Raw genomic sequence first — 26,875 nt, 5'->3', positions numbered from 1 at the left:
CACAACAACCAACTCTACACCCTCATTGGCTGATTCCCACATCACTCACAAGGCCAGGCCCCAACGTTTAAAGACACACACACACGCACGCACGCACGCACACACACATACACACACACACACACGCACGCATGCACGAACGCACGCGCGCACGCACAGCCATAGTCACAGATATTAGTGTGGAATGTGAGGATAGTAACCTCAAGTGGACAACAATAATACCAGCACCTTGTATGCAGATTTGGTTGTTCAATAATGCAATATAAATTTTTATCTGATTGCCCAATTAATCGATGGGATAATCGGTAAAATCATTTTGTTTGAGTTGGAGGGGGAGCAGAGTCTTGATAAAAATAGCTCAGTCTCAATGGGTTATTTTATGGTTAAATAAAGGTTTGGATTGATTGATTGATATGTTCTGTCATCCGACTTTATCCAATGGACAGTTTATGTAAATTTATGTATATGTATAAAGCCTACCTTTGATGGCCCATTGGAGTACATCTGAATCATGTTCTCTGCACCCTGCTTGACCTTGAGCTCGATGTCATTCTGTCTTTTCAGGGCGGCTAGCCGGCTGCTGCTTGTGCACATTCGGCTCTCGCTGCTAGGGGTATCTGGGGTCAGGGGAAATTCTGAGGAGAAAGATATAAAGGAAGTGTTAGGGCCTCATGACATTTTGTAAAACAAGCACTGCTACAGAAGATGACTGCTGCTGGAGTTTGTCACAGACTTGAAACTGAACTCCGCTTGTATGGACTATTTTTGGCAAGCAGCCATGTTGACGTTAGCGAAATAATCCTACAGCCAAGCACGAATAATTATAACTTTGCTTACAGAAAAGCTGCCAGGTAGCAGCTTCAGGAAGCTCAACTGGAGTAAGTTACAGAACTTAATTTGTTCTTAGAACAAAGACAATAACATGAAGATTTGTAACAGAAAGGAGACAAGAAATTAGAATCTTCCTCACGTGTCATAAATAATAACCTCAGAGGGTGAATGGTATTTACAAAAGCTTGTTTGAATCAAGACAGGAACTTTGAACAGACCAAACTCTGAGCGTAATACATCACATAAAAATATTTCTCGAAATCTGTGAACAACGGAAAACTATTCAAAGGATAGGTTGTCACTGGTGTACGTGAAACGGGCATGGAAACCTTTCCCCAACAGAGCAAAACACCTCCTTACACACACACACACACACACACACACGCACGCACGCACGCACGCACGCACGCACGCACACACGCACGCACGCACATTTTGCAACAAAACTGGCCTGACTTCTCCAGAAACGATTTGCAAGTTCAGTTTCTGTGTCATGGTAGAACTCCTCATAAAAAAGGAGGTTCCACTCAAAAACAGCTGGTTAACTAAAATGTTTTTTTCAGTAAGAACATTTGGCCACGATATGAATAAGTTCTGTTTTTAATAGATATAATAATCTAAACCTGAAACAACAACAGTGGAGAGGATCGACAGTATATTGGACCTGCAGCTATTTAGAATTGATGTCAACGCATATGCCTTCAATTAATTGGGTAAAAATGTATTTTGCATTATTTATTAAAGGTCCCATGTTTTGGCTATTTAGACCTGAAATGAGTGACTCTAACATGGACTTGGAGCCTGAAAAAATCAAATGACCTGATTTTAGGCCTCTCGGCAGAAAAACATTGAACTCATGAATGCGTGGACGATTTTAATTAGGGTTGGGCATCGTTTGAATTTGAGCGATTCCGGTCCCGATTGCGGTTCCAAACGATTCTCGATTCTTTGAGAGGGCTGGGTCAAAAAAGTTAAATAAAGGGTAAAATATAAATTTTCTTAGCAACCTGCAGCATAAACTAAAATGAACATTTGACATTTATAACCAGTATCAATATCAAACCTATGAACGAAAAGGCAATGTGTATGGAACTAACCCAATTGACTTAATATTCATTAATTATTGTTTCAGCTAAAAGTTAGATACAGCATTTTTAAAATAGTTACTTGTGACTGTTTAATCACATCACATGGTTTACAGTATATGTGCAAGTTTTAACTTGACTTCCTGTTTTAAGCATGTAGCCTTCTATTTTGAAGGGTACGCACCGGAACTCAGCCTTTTGGCATGAAAAGTGACTTCACGACACCAATGAGACACAAGGTTAGTGTTTGTGATACTGTGAGACAACGTTTTTGTAAATGTTGTCCCAATTAATTGTGATGTAAAGTTGCTAGTTTGACCTATGGTGAAGTTTTAGCTCACCGTTAAGCTTGTAATGTAACTGTTTCTACTTTCTTTCCAGTATGATAAAGTAATTTATTTAAATTTTCTGTCTGTCATCTGCTCTTACGTTTGTTTGAAGAGTAAAATAAACGCTAAAAACTATCAGTGCAAGAGTGCAAACCAACGTTTAACTTATTAGCTGCCTTAATGTTGGCATAGACGTAATTAATTGTTTCACTCACCCAACTGACCAGACTAACGTTCCGCGCGGTGTCGGCCAAGGCTCGGAACGGGAGGGAACGTGTCCTTTGCACAATATAATCTTAATCCAAGTGTTGCACTGATTTGACTGGTCATTTATTTTAACATAGTTAAATCTTTTGCTCGCCGCTGCTGTTGGGCACAAGGACGGCTTTGTGCGCATTCTTCGTTGGTTTTCGCCGCTTCTTCGTTGGTTTTCGCCACTTTCTTATTCGGGGGTCAGGGGACTGTAAGCATCAAAACTGGGAACCAAATGTTTTTTATTTGAACGACCCCGAGAGAACCGGAATGTTAGTCCCGGTTCTAATCGATTCTTGAAGCCCAACTCTAATTTTAATTAATATTTCACCTTTACTGAGGCACCATAGAGCCAATATTACTGTAATTTCACGTGTATAATGCGCATCCTACCCCCAAAAAAACTGTCAAAAGTTAATAGTGTGCATTATACATAGGTATAGGGGAAGATGGAAAATAAACTATGTATACCGCCATCTAGAGGTTATGAAAAAGCTCTACACTTTTATTGAAAAATGCCACCGCCACCTAGAGCTTATGAGAAAGGTGTACACTTTCATTCTAATATCCCACTGCCACCTAGCGGTTATAAAAAGGTGTAGCCTACACTTTCATTCCAATATGACCGGAGTACGCACGACTTCATATATGTACAGTTGTGCTCATAAGTTTACATACAATGGCAGAATTTGTGAAATATTGTTGTTGTTGTTTTTAATATGACTGATGACTGAACAACAACCATCATTAATTTCTATATGGTTATGTTTTCTTTAATGATAATGCTTTTCTGAAATGCTTGACAGTTTAATTTGAATGCCATTAAAATAAAATTGTGTTTCGCCTGGCCCTTTATGTTTTCTTTAAAGAATTGTACCCGAATTCTGCCTGGGTAATCAAACATATGAGCACAACTGTGTGTTTTCTCATTTACTAAATAAAAGTAGGGCTGTGAATTTCAAAATAAGAGCAAGTAAATAAAAAGCATTATGTGTTCAAATAAAGTGCTTAACTTCAGAATAATTCTTTGAAAAAAAATAACAAAATACAGATAATACTTCATGTTTTGATTATATGGGTAGAAGCAAAATCATGCATTGTAAAAATGCATTATACATAGGTAGAAGGGTGTTCCAGAATTTTGAGGTCAACTTTGGGGTGTGCATTATACACGAGAAATTACAGTACATCCCAAATACTAGAAAAAGTTGGTTTGGTAAAATATGGCACCTTTAAATAACAGAATGTGGATGTGAAGTACAGGTACTATTGTTTTCCACTTGGGGTCACCATCCTCAAATTCCACACTGTTATATCTGTGACTTTGAGTGTATGTGGCTTGAAAAGGTGGGGCCTGGCCTTGTGAGTCAGTCATCGAGAGTGTAGAGTTGGCTGTGGTGAGCTCAAGTTAGCTGTCAACTGACCACTAAGTTAACAGCTAGTGTGCACGTTAAATGGCTGGGCGTCAGTTATGGACGTAGCAGCTTGCGTATAAAAGCCCTTATTACGTTTTTATTTTGTTACTGTTTGACAATGTCGTGGCAGATATGAATCATGTAGTGAGCCTCGAGGTGTTTAGCTGTCTTGGTGTGTGCCTTGTTGGGATCGCGCTTCCTGCTGTGCATGTCTTGGCCTCTGAGGGACAAAGTGGTGCACGTAATAAGATATTTGCTGTAGAAGTAGAAGTCACGATCGAATATTGTTAATATCGCTAGTTTTTCACAGAGATTGAAGACTATATGTCAGAGAATTGTTATTGCCTGTTTGTATGTTCAACCCCAATTCCAATGAAGTTGGGACGTTGTGTTAAACAAATAAAAACAGAATACAATGATTTGCAAATCATGTTCAACCTATATTTGATCGAAGATCACGGGCATTCAATGTTGGTTTTCGGCCTTGCCGCTTACATGCAGTGATTTCTCCAGATTCTCTGAACCTTTTGATGATGATATGGACCGTAGACGATGAAATCCCTAAATTCCTTACAATTGTACGTTGAGGAACATTGTCCTGAAACGTTTCGACTATTTTCTCACATACTTGTTCACAAAGAGGTGAACCCCGCCCCATCTTTGCTTGTGAATGACTGAGTCTTTTTTGCCACCTGTCCCAGCTTTTTTGGAATGTGTTGCAGCCATAAAATTATAAGTTAATGATTATTTGTTAAAAACAATCAAATGTATCAGTTTGAACATTAAATATCTTGTCTTGTTCTCTTTATGCACAAAACATGCACCCAAAATGTACCAAACCATGGCCCTAAAGCCAAGGTACGGACCGTACCATCAGTAATCTGTACCGTCCCACACCAAGTATACATATCTGAATATGCACAAAAAAATTTGCAAACAAAATATATAGAAAATACTGAACGTAACATAGTGTGTGTGTGTGTGTGTGTGTGCGCGCGCCTCTAAGAGGCATGAGCTGTTTACTGTTTTATTGTTCACCCGGCATTTACTAAACGGCTGAAAAGTGCATCGGTGACTGTGTCTGTTTTCCTACATATGAGGGCACTACAGTACATAAGTCAAAACAAAAAAAAACAGTGGCTTAAAAACCGTGGCATAACTGGGGCGTGACCGATGAATCCTGATATTGCAGGCAACACTACAAAGTTGTACCTTGACTTGTGTATGAGCTCATGCAGCAATTTGAGATGAGACCTGTCCTCCTTTTTGCACTTTGACTGGCGAGCAAAAATTTTAGTTAGGAGTGTGAGATGGTGGCAGTAAACTTCACAACAAGCAGCAGTTTGGGAACAATTCTTCAAAAGAGGCCAAGTGCTTGCTTCAGGCTGTTTATTGCCACTCTAAATTGTAAAACAACTTATTTGAACACAAGCGGTAGCAACACGCAAACAAAAGCATACAACAATACTTTCAGGCACATATTCTTTATCCTCTGAAAAACAACGAATGTTAGTGGAATGGTCTTCTGTGTTTCATAATCCATTCTATGTGTAGGAGCTCCAAGCATGAAATCATAATGCACAAACTAATTATTTAGATTGTATTTAATGATGTTATTACTGTATGTTTTCATAAAGTACAATACTGTAGAGTGCCATTTTTTCTATTTGAAAAAATTTTACGACACGTTTTTGGGTGGCTGGAACGGATTAATGGCATTTCCATTCATTTCAATACAGAAAACTGATTTGAGATATGGATGTTTTGAGTTACAAGCGTGGTTGCGAAACAAAAACTCGTGAGTGAAGTTACCACTGTAGTGCAAAAGGGACGGATGTGTAGCATAAACGCTGACAGTGACCCTGGATCAGTGCCTGAGAGAGTTCGTTTGTGACCTCGACCAAGCAGAAAAGATAAGCAGACACCCCACCCCCATCCTTGTCAGGGAACAAAACCCACCCATTCTGGCTGCTTGTCGAGACACAGAGACTGTTTCTGACACTGCCATTTGGGAAAGAAGCGCTGTTCAAGATTTGACCGAGTGTCAAAAGGTTGTCCCACGACCGCGGAGCCGAGACACACTAAATTCCCAGCTCTCCCGTCATTTCACCGTGGTCAGCGACATTCCGGTGGCCTCACGTCACACAGAAAGAAAGAAAGACCTCGTTCATCAGACCGAGGGTCACAGAGTCAGGCTAAATTTGTTCCCACTCAAGATAACCATTTACCGGGACAACTCCCTGCCCTCCCCCAAAACACACGGCCCCCTTCGTTTACTTCCTAACGTCAACTGAATCGGGGATTGTCAACGCCAGCAGGCAGACAAACACCATTCCTTCACTTCCTTTCATGTGACCACTCGGCTCCCGACAACTGCTTCATCAGTCCGCCGGTGTAAAGTGAGCACGCTGAACAAACGCCACTGTTATGGTTGACCCTTTTCAAGTTTCACTGTTGTTGACAGAGGCACGGGAGCCAGCTTTCAACAGCTTTTGGAGGGGAACAATCGTCATCTCATTGTAACTGTTGGTGGAATGCAACAATGTCAGTCTCTCGAGTGTGAGTCACCTCCAAATACTGGCTGGGGCTGTATACATGTATGTGCTGATGTTGATACTGGTGTGCTCTGACACAACGCTGACAAAATTACTTACTATGTGATACTTGGCGTTCAAGTACCCGGTAATGAGAGACACTTTGTTGCTAATGAAATAACAGAGTAGCCAAACCCTTAAGCAAGAAGATTAGTTGAAGCACAGAGTAAACTATCAAAAACTAAATAGAGTATACAGTATATTCTCTACATACAATCTAATACCAGATTGAAATAACCTTTTCCTTTAACGCAGTGATACAATAAATAGAGTAATTGATCCTCAGAGGCACCTAAGATGAATTCAGGAAGCCAACGCGCAACTCTCCAGCCACGAGGCCCATTTTTCTTGTTTAGCTAAGGTCTTGAGCTAGCCAACCTCCAGCTCCCAAGACAAGACCTTCCAGACAGAGCTGCTTAACACGCGTAAATTACTTATTTAAGGGTCTATCAAAATTATATGGGGGTAAAACTGTCTCACGCAATAATTACTATTTGCAGAGAGGGAACACTGCTTTAGTTACCTTGCAGTTCTTCTGGGTCTTTAACCACAATGTGGGCGTTGAGCTCCTGGAGCTCCTGGTGAAGCTCCTCAACCTTTTTGTTAGATTTCTTCAGCATGTTGTCGACATAAGCCAGGCTCTTCTTGTCTGTTGTGACCTGAGGAGGATTGGCAAAAGTCCAATCATGACAAAGTTTCTCTCATATAATGTACTCTCTATACACTACTCACAAGAAGTTAGATAGTCAGCTTTCGATACCAATTTCAGGGTGAACCTAAAATGCACTACAACCTTTAAAGGTGAATTTAATTTGACCTCTTAACTTTTGAATGCACGTCCAACTGTTCAGTGTTTCATAACTTGCTATTCTCAACAAGGAGCTGAATGGCAAAATCCACAACATCCTGAAATTTCACCTGAAAACCCAATATTCTAACGTTTGGGAGTAGTGTACATTTTAGGGTGTAAGAACACTGTTGATCTTGACAGTGATGATAGTACCTTGCGCAGATTCTCTGCACCTTCTTTGATCTTCAGCTCCTTTCGGATCTCACGCCGAATCTGCTCCTTGATCTCTTCCAGTTTCTGCTGGACCATGGTGTCTGACAGGTCCAGATTGTTGCCCAGACCCAACCGCTCTGATACCAGGTGACCCCTGGCATCCCCCTAATCAGACATGCAAACACCAAAGGCATGAAAAAGATGACAAAAAAACAAAACAAAAACATTGTAGGGGAGGACTGGGGGGATCCCCCGGGCCACCGCAGAGAATTTATTTGATTTTAACATAATTTAAGCAATCTGGAAGACTCTGAAGAGTACAATAAGGCAAAAGAATAATTATAATAATAATAATTTCTTCACACAGAAATAATTATTTACACCGCTCAAGTACAGTGGGTACGGAAAGTTTTCAGACCCCCTTAAATTAACAGCAAAGCATTATCTTTAAACAAAACATAACCATAAAGAAATTAATGATGGTTGTTCAGTCATCAGTAATTTAACAAAAACAATATTTCACAAATTCTGCCAGGGTATGTAGACTTATGAGCACAACTGTACAAATATGCAGTCATGCGTACCTCTGCCATATTGGAATGAACGTGTAGGCTACACCTTTTTCAGAACCTCTAGGTGACGGTGACATATTAGAATGAAGGTGTACACCTCTCTCATAACCTCTAGGTGGCGGTGGAATATTGCAATGAAAGTGTACAGCTTTTTCATAACCTCTAGATGCCAGCATACATTTATAAAATGTGAAAAAAAAACAACATGCAAACTTGCATGTGTCCGTAAAAGCCTTTTTAAACTGCATTTTCAATGCCGTGTTCATGGCTTTCAAAACGCAACGCTGCGTCAAGGTGGGCGTTTCCCATTGCGGCGCTGCGCCTCGAGTTGAAATGCCTTTTTCTGTATTTAACAACATTTCAACGATACACGAGTTGAGTAGCATTGCTGTGGCGTCAGACAGCGTATCCAATAATAAAAAAAGAGCCCAAAAAAATTTACTCTTACCTATGAACAATTTTTGAACTAACAAAGAAAATGAACAGATTTTGTTGTGAATTTTCACAAATTCCGTTCCTCTGTCATGAGAGTGGCAACAGCAAAATACACGTTTACTTACAGTAAATTTTAATTGAATTGAAATTTTTTTGGTTTTTTTTGTGGGAAATTCAAGTTTGGGTTTGTTCTTTTAACACAATGATTTTGTGTGCAACTGATGCGTGGTTCATTTTGTGCATGACCTGGATGACTGGGAATAGACACAGATAATAAAATATGTAGCTGTTGAGTTTGAAATAAACAATATTTTATTTTTCAAATTAGGAAGGGTTCCGTGAACTCCAGATGAAGCTGACGGGGTTCCATACCTCCAACAAGGCTAAGAACCACTGCTCCAAACACTTTTTGAATGTCTTGAGACAAGCTGCTGCGATGAAGAAGAAGAGTTAAGACTGACAAGCATTGTATCAGATATAAAATTTTAGGGTCAGGGTTCCATAACCGTTTGGTCAATGTGAATATTCTGCAGTTGAATCAGTGCTTTCAGTCAGCATAGACCTGGATTCCACCTTCCTTCACCTTGGCCACTGAGGGATTAGGAGGCAACTTCCTTTACTGTGTCAAAACAGTGGTGACGTGCTACTAGCCGATCCCATTAACCCAAGGTTGCAAAAGTTATTTTCACTGCTGATTGATCTGACAATAAGCCCTTTTATGACTAATCAAAGTAGTGTTTAGAATAGTGAAAGAATAAAATAGTACCCCAAACCTTTTCAGAAATTGGCTTCTCACCAGGACCCCAAATTTACTGACCCTGTAAAATTAATTCAGCGATTTGTTTCGAAACACATTATTTCATGTTTATTCATGTGGCTGGGGCATCGGATTCGGATGCCTCCCGGACGCCTCCCTGGTGAGGTGTTCCGGGCACGTCCCACCGGGAGGAGATCCCGGGGACGACCCAGGACATGCTGGAGAGACTACGTCCTTCGGCTGGCCTGGGAACGCCTCGGAATCCCCTCGGAAGAGCTGGATGAAGTGGCTGGGGAAAGGGAAGTCTGGGCGTCCCTGCTAAAGCTACTGCCCCCTCGACCCGACCCGGATAAACGGTAGAAAATAAATGGATGTTTAAAGATAACTCCAGCATGAGTCCCTCCTCCTCTACTATATAAGAACTACCTGGATTTTTCACTTTAGCTGTTATCCAGCGCAATTGCGACGTGCAGTTAGCAAAAATGCATTTTCCCTGTGGAAAGTCAGCTGCCGTGTATGCTTTGGAGCGCCTCAGTGCACACGTCATGGAGAGAAGGCAAAAGATAGGGCTGCACTATTATGGCCAAAATAATAACCACAATTATTTTGCCCAATATTGAAATCACGATTATTAATCATAATTATTCCTCATGTTAGGGAAAAATCTCTCTTTTTATTGAAATACTTTTCAACAATATGTAACAGTTTTCAGGGCAAAATGAACCTTTGAACAAGAATAAATGATAGATAATAATAAATAAATGTACCCCCCAAAAATTCTACATTACCTAGGTCTTACTGAATAACTATGCTTTTACAAAGTGCAATCACGCACTGCAACTTAAAAATGAAATCCGCAACTTTTATTGTTCATAAAAACATATTTTCACCCAAGCCAATACTAGAGATGATGACAAAATGCTGATTAAGCCTGTCATCTCCTCTATCATCTTGCTGTATTCTTCAATAGTTTATTTTTTTATATGTAGTGAATGCCTGATTTATTTCCCGCGCTGGCCCTGTTGGTGGCGCACCGAAAATGACGTTGAAGGGAATGACGGCATGGAAATGAGGCATTTTACCAAGCAATGAGCGGAGCGTAGTTGTAAAATGCTCACTAAAAATATTATTTTGCATTTGTGTAGCATAAAATAGTCATACGATAATTACTGTGTAAACAAAAACAATAATAAAAATTGCCGCAAATGAACAACATCTACCTCTTTTCGAGGGAAGGTTTCAACAGCTCTATTATACACTACGTTGGTGTATATTCAACCACGAGCGGTTGGGAGAGGGGGCGACGGGGACAGTTGGACTCGGCACAGCCCAAGTCATATCGAAGCGCTTTGTTGTAATGCTGAATTCCAGCAGTAGGGGGCGCCAAAATAGGAGCTTATACCTTTAATGGAAGCAAATACAGTTAATGCATAAAACGCAATTACATTAAGCTGTAAGCACAGACCTTTCATTTGAAAATCCTCATCAATATAGTAAATTGTCAAAGAAGGTACGTCTCTGTTGTTCTGCTTGACCATTGGTTAGTTGTGCACAGTCACAGACTGTAAAGAACTCGACGGTTGTGATTTCCCTCTCTATTCTGGCATTTTTCTACTGCGGTCAGGCCAGCCGAAAAGTTGAAGTCAAGGCAGCCGCTACAACCATTGCTAATAGTGTCTTATCTTGAGACGGCGACTGTCCGCCAATGTGCTGAGAGGGTCAAACTCAAAATAAAAGCTTCATATATTACTAAATTGGACACCAATGCTATTTTAAGCTTTTATTTTGAAGTTTGCCACGGAGCGCGGTGCCGGCCCTTAATGAAGCCTTACCCAAATGTTCGCCCCCTGGTGGCAGCTGACTAGGTTGCAAGCACTGCTACAAATGAACAACTTTCATGTGCAGTAGTGCCCGCATTTTAAATGTAAAAAATCACTGACGATCAGGCTCATGTAATTGTGGCAGCCAAAATTGTGATCACAATTAAGATTTGATTAATTGTGGATGGATACATTTAATCGGAACAGCCGTGTGACGTGCGCAGATCGATGTAGACATGTCGTTCAACAAGATGGAGGACAGCCAAATATTTGCACAGCAGTCAGGATTGTTTTTACACTTTTATTAAAACAAGAGCTTGATAAAAACAAATTGAAACTAGACTTTACGGCGATCTGATCGGTGTGATGGGCAGATAATTAGCATTTTATGCTGATCTGCTTTGATGTCATAATTCGCTGATCCGATCAATGACGTCATCGATCGGCTCCGCACAAGAGATTTAACTTTGCGTCTTCGTCGCGTATGAATCCAAAAGCTAGTTTCTTTTTAGCCTTGTCACGCGTCTTGTGGTGCAGTACTGTAACTATCTGACGACCAATAAAGTTTTTCAATCTTGTCGGTGAAAAAACACGTCATCGGTGTGGGACTATTTTGCGGTGTCTCAGACAAACAACACGCAAGTTATTTGCAGTCTGTGCACAACTGAAGTATGTCGTGGGGAACGTCATCTAAACGCTTCAACAACTAATTTGATCGGGTACCCGAAGAATGTACACAAGGTGGAGCTTGCCGCGTTCAAGCAATGCAGCGTAGGGGGTAAAAAAAAAAAAATATCCATCCATTTTCTGAGCCGCTTCTCCTCACGAGGGTCGCGGGCGTGCTGGAGCCCATCCCAGCCGTCATCGGGCAGGAGGCGGGGTACACCCTGAACTGGTTGCCAGCCAATAAATTAAAAAAAAAAAAAAAAAAAAAAAGGAAAACCAAACCGACGGAAACTCTGGACAACACCCGTCCATACAGTGAGAAAGTTAGAGGAAGCATGTCTAACAGTATTTGTTCAAGTAATTTTACTACAGTAAGTTAGCACCCATTATTTCTGTCATGTTGTAATGTTGATTTGACCTAAACTTATGTCAGTGGCCAATCCTTGAATGCCCCCTAGAGGTCATTGATGTTTTAACTTTTGTCTAAAATGCTAGAGGATCATTTTGAAGGTACAGTACTCAGTATACAAGTATGCACAATAAATGAACAAGCCATGTAAATAGACACATTCGGTTCCAAAAATGTTCTCGACGCTCAACCCTAATTTGAGCGCTGGTTGTAAACCACCATATTTACGTGCGAAAACAATGACGTCACCGCACATTTACGTCAAGACAGAGGATGTGCAGACAGGACCCAGGCTCCATCCATCCATCCATTTTCGTTACCGCTTATCCTCACTAGGGTTGCGGGCTGCTGGAGCCTATCCCAGCTATCTTTGGGTGGGAGGCGGGGTACACCCTGAACTGGTCGCCAGCCAATCGCAAGGCACACAGAAACAAACAATCATTCGCACTCAGATTCACAACTACGGGTAATTTAGAGTCCTCAATCAACCTACCACGCATGTTTTTGGGATGTGGGAGGAAACCGGAGTGCCCGGAGAAAACAGGGACCCAGCCTGACTATTCCAATTGAACCGTATACATGACCTTGGATACTTTTGGCAAAAGGAATATTCCACTCCTGTGAATCTGAATGCAATTCCATTCGGATTTGGCCAGTTTATTCCGATTGAGATGTTTATATGGAGCATTCTCATTCGGTTTGGGCTTCTAACCAGATTCTAATCAGAATACAAGGCTCCATCTAAACCCAGCTAATGATCAAATTAGGATAAATATAACGTCATTCTGTGGCTGGAACAGATTAATTGCATTAAAGATTAAATTCATAGCCAGAGGTTCCAGTGTATTTCATTGACAGTTGACAGTGGTTTCAGCGCATTCAGCAGACACGCCCCCGGCATCTGTGAGCGGAGAGAAGGGAGTGATTTTTTTATGATTTTGAAACTTCACTTTATATACACTTGCCAATAAAATTCAATTTCACTTCACAGGGAGTTTAAATGTCATGAATTTCCATAACATACATGTACAGTGTATACGAAGAAATGTTACAAAACAATTTATTAATGATGGAGCATTTTCCAATTGGCGACTGGCAAATTAAAACACACCAGAAACTGAACTGGCACCCTCTCGTAGTGGTGACCCAAAGTCTGCAATAATTTTTGTGGCTACTCAACCGAAGACTGAATAAATAAATAAATTATAAATCCTGGTTCAATCAGAGATTATTGTTTTGGGTGTCATTATTTACTAGTAAAAAATAATTGCTCTTATAATAAGAGTCAGCAGATATATTTGCCAGAATTGTTATAAAGGCCATACATTTACATGCTATTTTCCCCAAAGTGTTTGTTCAGCCAAACAAAGTTTGTTGTGACAAGAAAGAAAAAAGCATGTCAGACATCTTTTTGCAGCTTTAACCCAACATGACCTTTATATGATAGACAGTACTCAAATAGTGTTCAGAAATGCACAATTGTGAGTTTCCTAACCTTACCATGGCATCATCAGTTTCAGTCAACTCAATCTCGAGAACCGATGACCAAACTATCCCATGCATGTTGTGTTGACAAGGTAAATCGTCCTCACAAGAGCCCCACTGAAGTTCTGCCATTGCAAAGCATGAAGAATACGTCCACTATAAACCCTACAGTATATCACCGGTGGAAGAGGCTCAGTTCAAAGCCACTTTCATTCATTAACTCCACCAGATTTTCCTCCTGCCGTCTCATTTTGTCTTTCTCACACGCGCCAGTGACATAAACTGGGGAGGATAAACCGTCTGACAGCCAAATCCCTATTAGCTTCTCACTCTGTGAGGTCAGAGCAGCCTGGAATGGGACCTAATCTCACTCCAGTGGCTAAAATTAACTCAAGTTAAAAGCACAACACTGGCCATGTATCACCTTCCAAACTGGTTTGGTACGAGAGAGGAACAAATACTACAAACAACTATTTAAACTACACGCAGATGATAACAATTCACCCTGCTGATAAGCGGGCCGTTCAAATCAGCACAGATTCAAATCTCAACACAGATTAAGGTGCTTATTCAAAACAAGTTTGTAGAAAATAGTGATGGGCATTGGCTGTGGGGGAAACTAATTAATTACTTGTATGAACATTATTTTTTAAGGGATGGGAAAATTACTGGCACTAGCAATGAGCAGAATAACAGAGCAAATCTCCCACATATTCACGGTTCACAGATTCATTTGCGTTTTTTTCATTTGCGAGGAATTGGTGTCAAGGAACTATGATGAAGTGATATGCTGTAGTTCCACTAAGACACAAGCTTTTTCAAAATTAACTAATCTGTAAGAGATATATTTTTAAGAGTAATGTTTTTATTGCTAATATAGGCAATTACAAGCATTTGAGGGGGCGTCAATTAATTTTGTTTCGCTGGTTTGTGGTTACAAACAGCACAATGAAATAGTTTGCGCTCCTCTCAAACCAAGCGTAGGAGTAAAGGTAGGGAATTATTATTATTTTTTTTTAAAATCATTGTATACTTATGGGCACGGTGGACGACTCGTTAGAGCGTCTGCCTCACAGTTCTGAGGACCGGGTTAAAAATCAGCCAGCCTGTGAGGGTTTTCTCCGGGCACTCCGGTTTCCTCCCACATCCCAAAAACATGCATGGTAGGTTAATTGACAACTCTGCGATTGGCTGGCAACCAGTTCAGGGTGTACCCCGCCTCCTGCTCGATGATAGCTGGGATAGGCCCCAGCACGCCCGCGACCCTAGTGAGGAGAAGCGCCTCAGAAAATGGATGGATGGATGTATACATATGGCTTCAAAGAGTTTTTCATACAAATATTTACTGTTGTTAGGACTTTACCAATGTTTTAGCCTATACTAGTGGTTAGTGATAGAGACTACATATGTTCCGACCTGGGCAGAAAATACCATCAGGTCGGTGTCATAGTGACTCTACCGTAAATTGAGAAACCCCAATACTGCAAACGAGTTGGGACTGAATCAATTGCTCAAAAATAAACTCCTTACACTAAACCAAATGTTTAATGTTTGATTAATTGGTTATCATGCCCACCCCAAGAAGTAACATCTCTTGGAATTAAACTGCAGGGTTGCCTACTTCGGTCATAAACCGGGTTTACATGCAGATTTGTTTGTCATTCTGACTGAAATCAGGCGGCACGGTGGACGACTGGTTAGAGCGTCAGCCTCACAGTTCTGAGGACCCGGGTTCAATCCCCGGCCCCGCCTGTGTGGAGTTTTCATGTTCACCCCGTGCCTGCGTGGGTTTTCTCCGGGCACTCCGGTTTCCTCCCACATCCCCAAAACATGCGTGGTAGGTTAATTGACAACTCTAAATTACCCGTAGGTGTGCATGTGAGTGCGAATGGTTGTTTGTTTTTATGTCCCCTGCGATTGGCTGGCAACCAGTTCAGGGTGTACCCCGCCTCCTGCCCGATAATAGCTGAGATAGGCTCCAGCACACCCGCGACCCTAGTGAGGAGAAGCGGCTCAGAAAATGGATGGCTAGATGGATGACTGAAATCATTCCAAATTAAGATCTCTGGTCAACTGTTTACATGTGATGTGATCTACTCTGATCTGGTGCATACATGTACTACACCTTTAAATTCCAACAGCCGTTTTACAGACACGTGACATACACAGATCGATTTATCAAGATGGAGGTCAATTGTCTATTTAGCACATTCATTGTGATTATTTTTACACTTTTATTAAAGCAACAGATTGATAAAACAAGTTAAAAGTGATTAAAGCATGTCTGTTGCAGAACACCTGTGGTAAGATTTTCAAGTGCATAAACGATGACATCACCACACATTTACGTCAAGATCACCATTCCGATTCATGGTTTACACGACGAAATTTTACTTCTGATCAGTTCGGCAAAAGGAATATTCCACACCAGTTAATCCTAACTGTAATTCCATTTGGATTTGGCCTGTTTATTCCGATTGAGGTGTTTATATGGAGCATTTTGATTCGGTTTGGGCTTCTAACCCGATTCAAATTGAAGTATAAGGCTCCATACAAATCAGGTTATAGTTGAGGTGGGCAACGTGTCAAAAAACAAAATGAATTTAAAACAAATGCTCAAAGTTTTACAGGTCAAAAAAGCCTTTATACTTAATTAATTGGGTCTTCATCGTCGAACTTAACCGATCATCCGTATGTTATCTGTAGTAAAACCTTGTAATCATTTACTTGTGATAGACACCTGGATGTTTGGGGGCAGGAAAAAAGTTTTTTATCATTATAGTTTGGTATCGTACAGGATTTCGATGTGTGTAGTCACGTGTTGACATGCCATTGAGAAACATACTGTAACCATAGGTATGCAACTTAGAAGCTATCGTTTGTATATTTCCTGTTCAAGGGTCTTCCTGATGATTCATAGGTGAACTAGAGGTCAAAACTCCAGGAACTGAGAAGAATGGAGATGTGAAAAAAAGCTTGCTGCTCTGTGAAACGTATTTGCTCTGCACTATAGCTGTATTTGCGCAGCTTGAATGAGGACAGCGTGAGGACACCCAGAAGGGCCTATTTTACTGAGCCACAATGCACGGAAATCCATGAAAGGCCAATCAGATAAGACGGAAATAAATGAACTAGTAAAACGTCCAAAAGTATGTGTTTTAATTCAACATCAAACAACAGAAACTAGATTAGCCTATTTTGCACCAACCAGCCCAGGAACTTTGTGTTTCTGGTAGCAAAAGGTTCCTGTGGTCCATGTGGTTTGCGTGTCCACCGCAGCTATTAGTTCAGGCTAATTTATCCAAATGAGGTGACGTATGTTGGAGGTACTGTGTTGCTCATTACTGACACATGCTTCATTTAAAAAAATAAAATAAATAAATAAAAAATAATTGCAGGCAACTCAAGCTTTCAAGTTAATCTTATTTTATATCTTAATCTAAGTTTAAAATATCTTTGATACCTTTAAAACCTAACCCTAATCCTTTTACCAGGTAAGGCAAGACACCTCAGATGTGTTCTGAGAATTGCCACAACAAAACTAACACCAGAAAATTCTCATTTGCAATGCCAACCAGGCTGCAGACAGAGTATATTTATGTGACTACAGCTGGAGCTAATATTTTAGTATTCAAGTATCCTACTAAAAATTTTATCGAATAATCGAGTATCTGGATAAATTATATTTTTGCTTGGATAAAGACCAGTTAGGAATACACAAGAAAAAAGGCATTTCACTTAAAAATTGCAGTTCTCCTCCAAGTCGGCGGTGTCGCTACGGCTGGTATTGGCTCGGTGGAGTTTCCTCTGCATTTTTTTGGCCATTTCCGGTAGCCGTTTTTACTTTCCGTTCCGTAGCAAGGAACAAAGAAACAACAATGGCAGCCGTGGAACAGTGTCTGCTAGAACAAACGGACCTAGATGACATGTTTAATTATGCTGCAAAATCAGTCAAGAAGGCGGTGACGTAGGTGGTATGTGGAACCGAGAGGAACGGTGAGTACGTCATCACAGCATGTGACTAAAACGGACCAATCACGAGAGATGATCTGTGCGGCATTCTACGCGCAGCAACAATTTTTGCTGTGTGCAAGTGAAAGGACGCAGAGGGGCCGCGCGGCCAATGCGTCGGACAACTGATGCAATGCGGGCGTTGTCGGTTGCGCGGGAGTATAAAGAGGCCTTAAGCGCACGCACACGGTGAAAACAATACCAGCCACCTACATGCTGTAGCAGCTGTTAAAAATATATAGCTATTATTGACCTGCAGACAGCCACAAGGGTACAGACTGAATGATACCATTCTTACAAAAGATCAACAACTGTTACCTACACATGTCCAACTTGACTGATCTGTCAAAGTACATGAGAGGAGATTGTGAGGGGCAGGGTAATATTAGGTCCAAGACTAAGTTGTTCATTATATCTGGAAATCTCAAAGTCCTGAAACAAGAGCTTCATTCAAACAATAAGACAATGGAAAAGTTGAGCCCATTATGCTGCTTCTGCTTCTGCTTCCGGCGTCTTCCCTAATGCACGATACCCATCTCGGTCACCTTCCATCCCACGGTTGGCTCTCCTGTGGCAACAAACACTGGGAGCGATCCATGTATACTGTCACCTATAGGTCTTGAACACTATTAATGGTAACTTGTGTGGCAAATTTGTACAAGGTACATTGTGAGTCCAGAGAAGAGGAGCATCCATGTAACTTAAATGCATTAAAATATTATTTCATAAGCACTTGACTATGAAAGAAAGTCAGATTTTATTAAGCTCTTGCAAAAAATACTCCCTATAACACAACTGAAGGTTTGCTAAAATACAGTTGAAATCCTTTTTCTCCTTTTTTTATTTGGTTTTAAAATTCATACTATTCCTATAGACTGTAGCAAGTAGCGATCCTGTTGTGTTACATGAATGGTTGCTAGAAGTATAACGGGTATAAATTCCGACAGTACCTGAAATGTATCTGAATGTGATTAGATTACCGTGCAGGGGGATGGGGTCTGTCTTCGGCAACGCAGCCAGACAATGGGTGAGTGAGGGAGAAGGTTTGAGCGCACAGCGAAATTATTATTATTTTTTTCCCTCCATTGGTGCGCGAGTTGAGAAAAATAAATATCTCATCAATCAGTCGACATCGACTCGACTATCATCACCTTAGCGTGAATTACAAAAAAAACTGAAGTCGTTCAACCCTTACTCTCTGCTGAAGGAGTCTTGTGCTAGCTTAGCTCCAATGAGCTGAAAAGGAGCCATTCGCTGGAGAGGGCAACTACAGCAGGTTGTATGGGAGAAAGTTTATCCAACACAGCAGCGTGAAAGACGAGTTGAGTGGCTAGGTAGCCAGCAAGCTAGCTGGAAAGGCGTGAGGCTTTATGGCAACAACGAGCGCAAAACAGACCTGGGATTCTACCTGTGGCCAAGGTATGGCAAGGGATCATGTTAAAGTAAACCATTTCAAACTAAAAAGAAAAAACTTTTTGTACGGAGACGTGGCAGCTAAAACATCTGTCAAAATGTGCTTGCGTACTCTCTTACTGGTTCAATAGATAGTTTTCAAATAATCAAATTGGAGTTCGGAGATTGGAGAAATTTGTTGGACTATTATTTTGGAATAAGGTAGAAGGAGTAGGGACACACGATATTGGGGGAAAAAAATTATGTCACACTCATCGATCCGATACTGAAAACTGCACCGATAACAAGCGCAGTATCATTCAGTGCTGCTCTGGTTGCCAGCGGCTGCTGTTTCTTTTGGCTTTTGACAGTCATGGCTATTTTCACCAAAATTCTTCACCTACAACAGCAAAAATAGTCAACATCCTCTAAATTAGCATATGTTTGCCAGCACTTGCTGAAATCACAAGCATTTAGTGACTTTGAGTTCGTAACTACGACGCGTGTGTGCTTCAGAGAGCAGCTCTCAGCAAGACCCAGCGGCCTACAAATCAGCGGACTCGCTTAGCAACTCAAGCCAACAGAGGACCGAGTTGGGGCGGTTTGGTTGCATGCAGAAGCACGGCTGTCGCAGTGGGCTAACAGCTAAGGTGAACGGTAACTCCTGCAGAACACCGCTCCTACACATCTTCCTTTGCAACGTTTGCTCACTGGATAATACATTTAATCATCTACAAATAGAATTAACATCAAAACACACAACAGCCATCCCCGGCAGTCTTCACCCAGCCATGAATTCAAATGTTTTAAAATAAACAATAGGAATGATCTCCCATTCTTATATTGTTTAAAAAAATAAATGATTATTTGAATCTGTGTACTAAGTTTGAGAAGAAAAAAAGTTTGAGTATCAATACAACAGTATTGATTGAACAAATAAAGTACATTTATACATTGCATCTCATCTCAAACTCTTTGTACTTCTGTATTGTTGTGACAATAAAAAGGCATTTTTTTATTCTTATGATTGCATCTGATATATGACAATAAATTGTCGCCGCCAAAGTGATGCGAGGGCAATTTAAAAATAAAAGCCTAAAATAGCATTGATGTCCGATGATTTTTTCAGGCTTTTATTTTGTTTTTTTCTTCTTTTTATTTTGGCGGCGAGTTACTGTAATGCATAGTATGAACAATCGTGGCGGATGGCTTGACTTCGTCTTTTCGACTGGAGGCTGGCCTGATAGCAGTGAAAAAAAAAGCAGGGAGTAAATAGAGAGGGAAATCACACCTGTAGAGTTCTTTGCAGTTTGCGACCACGACTGACCTCTGGTCAAGCAGAACAATGGAGTCGTACCTGTCCTTGACAATTCACTATATTAACGGGGATTTTTCAAGCGATAAGTCTGTGCTTGCAGCCTAATTTTATTGCATTTTATGTATAAACTGTATGAGCTTCCATTGAGTTCCACTTTGTGATTGCACCCTGTAATAGCATATTCGGAGCATATGCGGTTCACCTTGGTAAATTTGAAATTCTTTGTTATATTTTTTATCTATAATTTATTCTTATTTAAAGATTCATTTTGTACTGCAAACTGTTCACATAGTTTGTTGAAAAGTACTGCAATAGAAATACAGAGGAATCTCGCTTGATGTGCGTCCTGCGTCTGAAACGCACAAAAACTAGCAGGGACGCATGAAGTACGATCAATCTGTGTTTTAGGACGCAGAGCTATGGCTTAAAGTACTCCGGCTTGCTTGTCTTTGAAATGCGTGCGCCAGCATAAACAATTTTCTAAAGGTGAGCCGGTAGCTGCACAGTTACAGAAAGTTGAGCGGCATAAATGGAATTAGTTCCAAAGACTAACGCCACCGCGATGATGTGGTAACATTTTGGATTAAAGCCAGATGAACGCAGCCATCCTGCTCCTACCAACCAGCTGGTATGTCGAATTTGTACGAAGTCGCAACAAAGACAACACGACTTAAAACCTAAACGTGACAAAATCCATTTTAAACACAACCATCCCATCCAATTTCTTCACCTGGGAAGAAAAAACACAGTGGGACATTTTCCGTTTCCAGTCAGCTTGGTAGTCATGGAACTCTTTGCCCAAACAATGCAAACACAAAAATGACAGCGTATATGGTGCACGTATGCTCACATTATATACAGTATAGCATTACTCACAATTGTAAGAGATGCAGCCATTGAACACAACAAAGCAGTGTTTAAAGATAGGCTGCAAATCTTGAATCAAAACATGTTGCTTTGATCTACTTGTTGTGTTATTAATGTTGCTACTTTGTAGGGCTGGGTGATTATGGGAAAAGTAATGATCATGATTATTTTGATTGAAAACCTGATTAATAAATGTGATTATTCATTGATTTAGAAACTTAACTCTACATTAAATATAACTTAATACAACAGCCAGAAAATAAATTAGTAACAAGTAAGATAATAATATATTAAATAAATAAATAAAAAATAAATACAGCCATGTCTAAAAAAAACATTGGCACACCTGTATTGCCTATTATATATTTTTTAAAAATCATCTCAATATTCTGGCATTTAGCAAATAGCAATAATGTTGGTAAAACTAATTGACTTAAAAAATGGAAAACTTCATGTCAGACAGTCAGGGGGGGAAAATGCGTTTGTGTCTTTTTATACAAAGCCATGACTGTATCTGCTGTTCCTGCTGTATGGGCCTTGGCCTCTTTGGAGCAGTGTGGTGGGATGCATGCATGGAGCTGCATATTACAAGTAAGATAAGAAAGAGTAGAATAAGAAAGTCGCAATAAAACTTTATTAAACTTGTTTTTCACAGATTAGGAAGACTATATAACTGAGACTATTGTTATAGTTTCTGTCTGTATGTGGTACTACGGCATTTGTGTGTAAATATTTATTTGAAGGTAAATCCCTCCCATGATCTACTCACAGTGTTAGCTAGCCCGTCAATAGGGGTTTCCATTGACTGATAGCATAAACACGTAATGTCCAAAACGATGCGCGTCTTAGGCGGCACGGTAGGCAACTGGTTAGCACATCTGCCTCACAGTTCTGAGGTCCGGGGTTCAAATCCCGGACCCCACTGTGTGGAGTTTGCATGTTCTCTCCGTGCCCGCGTGGGTTTTCTCCGGGAACTCCGGTTTCCTCCCACATCCCAAAAACATGGCTGGTAGGTTGATTGAAGACTCTAAATTGCCCTTAAGTGTGAATGTGTGTGCGAATGGTTGTTTGTTTATATGTGCCCTGCGATTGGTTGGCAACCGGTTCAGGGTGTACGCCGCCTCGCGCCCGAAGATAGCTAGGATAGGCTCCAGCACGCCCGTGATCCTAGTGAGGATAAGCGGTACAGAAAATGGATGGATGGATGGATGCGTGTCTTGTATTTAAATATTCAATGTGAGTAATTCTTTTTGTTGTGCTTTTAGTTTTAATGTAAACTTCTACTGGGGTGTCAAACAGCTTGCAGCACACTCAGGGAAGGCACAAGAACATGCGACACAGCTTGCGACAAGCAACACAGGGTGGGTTAAGGGTGCATTACAACGCATGAACTTGCATATATAACCCGCGCCGCTGCACATTAATTGTTTTCTTCAATTATAACGTTTTTATGACCGTTGGAAGCCAAAATTAAAATCACGATTAAATTTAGATTAATCGCCCAACCCTACTACTTTGCACTTCTTAAAAAGGATGTACTTGAATCATTATACTCTAATATCATTAAATCAGTGGCATAAAAAAACAATGATACTATCGTTTGTCAGAATAATTCTTGGCAAAATATATTGTCCTAAGAAATGTGCTATCGTGACAGGCCTAAACATATATATTGAAAGAGAGCAACAACAATGGATAACACAATATATTGTACAAACGTTATTCTATATATTTTTTTTTTTATATACCAACTGTAATAAAAATCTGCAATATAGCGGGACCGCAAAGCAAGAACCGTGATATAGCGGAGGATTACTGTTTCTGTATTCCGTGATGATAAGTTGCAAGGACTCATACTTGCCGGGAAGGGACCCGTTTCCATGACGTGCATCCCGGGACTCACATAGTCTCAAGTGTAAAATTATCTATGCTAACATGAGGAATAATCATGATTAATAATCGTGATTACAATATTGATAAATAAAAATAATCTGGATTATCATTTAGGCTACAATTGTGCAGCTCTAGTATTGTATATAATTGATGGTAAAATTTCATTTTTACTTTTTGTCGGTCTGTACTTTTTTGCATTTAAGTACAGAAATTGAACCAGTAGATTTAAGTTTACTTTTACGAGTCTTATTTTTACCCACAAGTATATCTACATCTACTTAAGTACAGAGTGTGAGTACTTAAGCCACCTCTGGAGATTTACATTTACAGTATATCCAGCTAAACTAGTCAAAGCAGTTTTTAAAGTCATCTCATATACAGTATAGGGATGAGAATAAAAAGCAGGTAAACACCCATAATTCTTTACATTCACACTGACCCATCACCACCCGTTGACCCAGTCAACAGTAGCCTTGGAAAATATTAGAATGAAACACTCATACCAATACTCAAAAACTCTCAACACCTGAAGCCTAAGCGGCCTCAAAATTAAATATCTCATGTTTTTATGTAACAGCTGCAGTTTATTATTCTAGAACGCCACCTTTAGCGTGACGTCACTCAAGTGAAACCACATTCAGTCATGACTCTATGGTTTTTGTATTAATACAAAAAGCCAGGGAATATCTGTGAACTGCACTGCTTTTTCAGTGTAAAAGGGGCAACAAAATGCATTTTTAATGTGTCCATGTGGTTGGCGGGTTGCTGTCACACAGGTGATATGTCCATATGTTGTGTATAATTTGTGTGGTAGAGACAAGACAATATCACATTATTAACAATAATGCTAAATATAGCAAATATAAAGACGTTAAAGCATAATTTAACGATGGCAATATCACTGTAAATAAACGCTTAACCACCACTGGAGGGAACTAGTGACACTTTTCCAAGTAACATGTCCATGTGTTGTGTACAATTTGCATGGCAAAGACAAGTTCAAAATGTCAATTAAATATCGCAACTATAAAGACGGGAAAATGACTTTACATTAGCAATATTCCTGCAAGTTAACGTTTAACCACCACTGGAGTGGAATAGTGACCTAAAACGTTTGAACTGACCCTCTTACAAGTGACATCTCCATCTGTGGTGTACAATTTGGATGGCAAGACAAGTCGAGGATATTATCAGGAATACTAAATATAGCAAATATAAATACGGTAAAACACAAAATCAGTTAACGTTTAACCTCGATAGGCAATGAGGGGAGTAGTGACCCTTTCATAAGTGACATGTCCATGTGTTGTGTACACTTTGCGTGGCAAAGAAAGGACAAGTTCACAATATTGGCAATAATACTAAATATATCAAATATTAAACTAGAGAAACACGTCTTAACATTAGCAATAATCCTGTAAGTTAACGTTTAACCACCATTAACGGAGCTAGTGATCCATTTACAAGTGACATGTCCATGTGTTGTGTTCAATTTGCGTGGCCAAGACAAGTTGACGATATTGCCAATACTGTAATGCTAAATATAGCAAGAATAAAGACGGAGGGAGGGGGGGGGAAGGTACTTTGCGTTTGTAAAATATCCTTATAAGTTAAAGTTTCACCACCACTCAAGTGGAACTAGTGACCCTACAAGTTTAAACCGTGGCCATGACATGAATGTAACATCAATGGCTGAAAACGTGGGATATTTTATGGAGAAGTAGTCAAATTTGGATAATTGTTTTCCAGGCCTCAAATCCTTGGATCATTACCCCCACCAGACAAACTTTTCCAGGCGCACCTCCTATTCAAACAGCTTGGCTTAATCGACAAAGCCCTAAAATAGTCAAACTTTCCCCTCTGGCTTTCTGTCCCAATCCCTGAGTAACTTATTTCACTTTTTCTTGAACAGTTGTCAACTTTTCCTACCTGCACAGAGTCGGCGGCCATCTTGCTTGTCGCCTTTGAATCAAATCCTACGGGGAGAGAGGAGGGAAGGTGGAACTGCGAAAACAACTTTTTTTTTTGGACGTTTCCCGACACAAACGTCGATTTTCGGTCATCTCGGGTAAGATAAACTTCCCATGGCTGTCTTGTACCTCGCCCGCCCGCGCCGCCGTCCTCGCTGGTTACAAAAAGTGAAGAATAACGGCTGTCCCAGTGCAGTTGGAGAAAGGCGGTGGTTAAGGGTGGAAGCGTCCGCCCAGAAGAGCAGCAAGAGCAGAGCCACCGCCAACAAGCACCGACCACCTCCAAACTAATCACACCCACCCCCCAAAAAGAAAAAAAAAGTACAGAATAATACACAGTAGTCTCGTGCTAATCACGTCGGCACCGTGGACACTTACCAACAATATGTTGTGAAAACTCCTCTCGGAACAAAAGCTGTTTGTTTTACAACCCCAATTCCAATGAAGTTGGGATGTTTTGTTAAAGATAAATAAAAACAGAATACAATGATTTGCAAATCATGTTCGACCTATATTTAATTGAATACACTACAAAGACAAGATATTTAATGTTCAAACTGATAAACTTTATTGTTTTTAGCAAATAATTATTCACTAAGAATTTTATGGCTGCAACACGTTCCAAAAAAGATGGGACAGGTGGCCAAAAAGACTGTGAAAGTTGAGGAATGCTCATCAAACACCTGTTTGGAACATCCCACGGGTGAACAGGCTAATTGGGAACAGGTGGGTGCCATGATTGGGTATAAAAGGAGCTTCCCTGAATTGCTCAGTCATTCACAAGGACAGATGGGCTGAGGTTCACTTTTTTGTGAACAAGTGTGTGAGAAAGTAGTCAAACAGTTTAAGGACAATGTTCCTCATTGTACAATTGCAAGGAATTTAGGGATTTCATCATCTACGGTCCATAATATCATCAATAGGTTAAGAGAATCTGGAGAAATCACTGCATTTACGCGGCAAGGCCGAAAACCAACATTGAGTGCCCGTGACCTTCGATCCCTCAGGTGGCACTGCATCAAAAGCCAACATTAATGTGTAAAGGATATCACCACATGGGCTCAGGAACACTTCAGAAAACCAATGTTAGTAAATACAGTTCGGCACTACATCCGTAAGTGCAACTTAAAACTCTACTATGCAAAGGAAAAGCCATTTATCAACAACACCCAGAAACGCCACCGGCTTCTCTGGGCCCGAGCTCATCTAAGATGCAAAGTGGAAAAGTGTTCTGTGGTCCAACGAGTCCACATTTCAAATTGTTTTTGGAAATTGTGTACGTGGTGTCCTCTGGGCCAAAGAGGAAAAGAACCATCCGGACTGTTATGGAAGCAAAGTTCAAAAGCCAGCATCTGTGATGGTATGGGGCTGTGTTAGTGACAATGACATGGGTAACTTACACATCTGTGAAGGCACCATTAATGCTGAAAGGTACATACAGGTTTTGGAGAAACATATGCTGCCATCCTAGCAACGTCTTTTTCATGCTGCTTATTTCAGCAAGACAATGCCAAACCACATTCTTCACGTGTTACAAAAGTGTGGCTTCGTAGTAAAAGAGTGCGGGTACTAGACTGGCCTGCCTGCAGTCCAGACCTGTCTCCCATTGAAAATGTGTGGCGCATTATGAAGCGTAAAATACAACAAAGGAGACCCCGGACTATTGAACAGCTGAAGCTGTACATCAAGCAAGAATGGGAAAGAATTCCACCTACAAAGCTTCAACAATTTAGTGTCCTCCGTTTATTGAATTTGTTCAAAGAAAAGGTGA

The 26,875-nt window shown here is 40.5% G+C and overlaps 1 protein-coding gene across 3 annotated transcripts in view; it reads right to left on the bottom strand.

Annotated features, from left to right (window-relative positions):
- pkn2a (protein kinase N2a) overlaps positions 1 to 25,350 on the bottom strand; it is a 43,950-nt gene extending 18,600 nt beyond the window's left edge. For 2 of the 3 annotated variants that reach the window (XM_061693092.1, XM_061693093.1), the window contains exons 1-4: positions 13,669 to 13,911; positions 7,510 to 7,674; positions 7,030 to 7,165; positions 481 to 635 (exon numbers count right to left, since the gene is read on the bottom strand). In XM_061693092.1, the coding sequence (XP_061549076.1) occupies positions 481 to 635; positions 7,030 to 7,165; positions 7,510 to 7,674; positions 13,669 to 13,785 (573 nt within the window). In that variant the 5' untranslated portion in view covers positions 13,786 to 13,911. Of the gene's footprint in view, positions 1 to 480; positions 636 to 7,029; positions 7,166 to 7,509; positions 7,675 to 13,668; positions 13,912 to 25,063; positions 25,111 to 25,233 lie in introns of those variants that run through there. The other variant, XM_061693094.1, reaches the window with a different exon arrangement.
- Between the last annotated feature and the right edge of the window lie 1,525 nt (positions 25,351 to 26,875).

This window comes from Phycodurus eques, chromosome 13 (assembly GCF_024500275.1).
Source record: "Phycodurus eques isolate BA_2022a chromosome 13, UOR_Pequ_1.1, whole genome shotgun sequence".
NCBI classification, from domain to species: Eukaryota; Metazoa; Chordata; class Actinopteri; order Syngnathiformes; family Syngnathidae; genus Phycodurus; species Phycodurus eques.
Note: the sequence above shows the minus strand (reverse complement) of the source record. Positions and strands in the feature narration are given on the sequence as shown.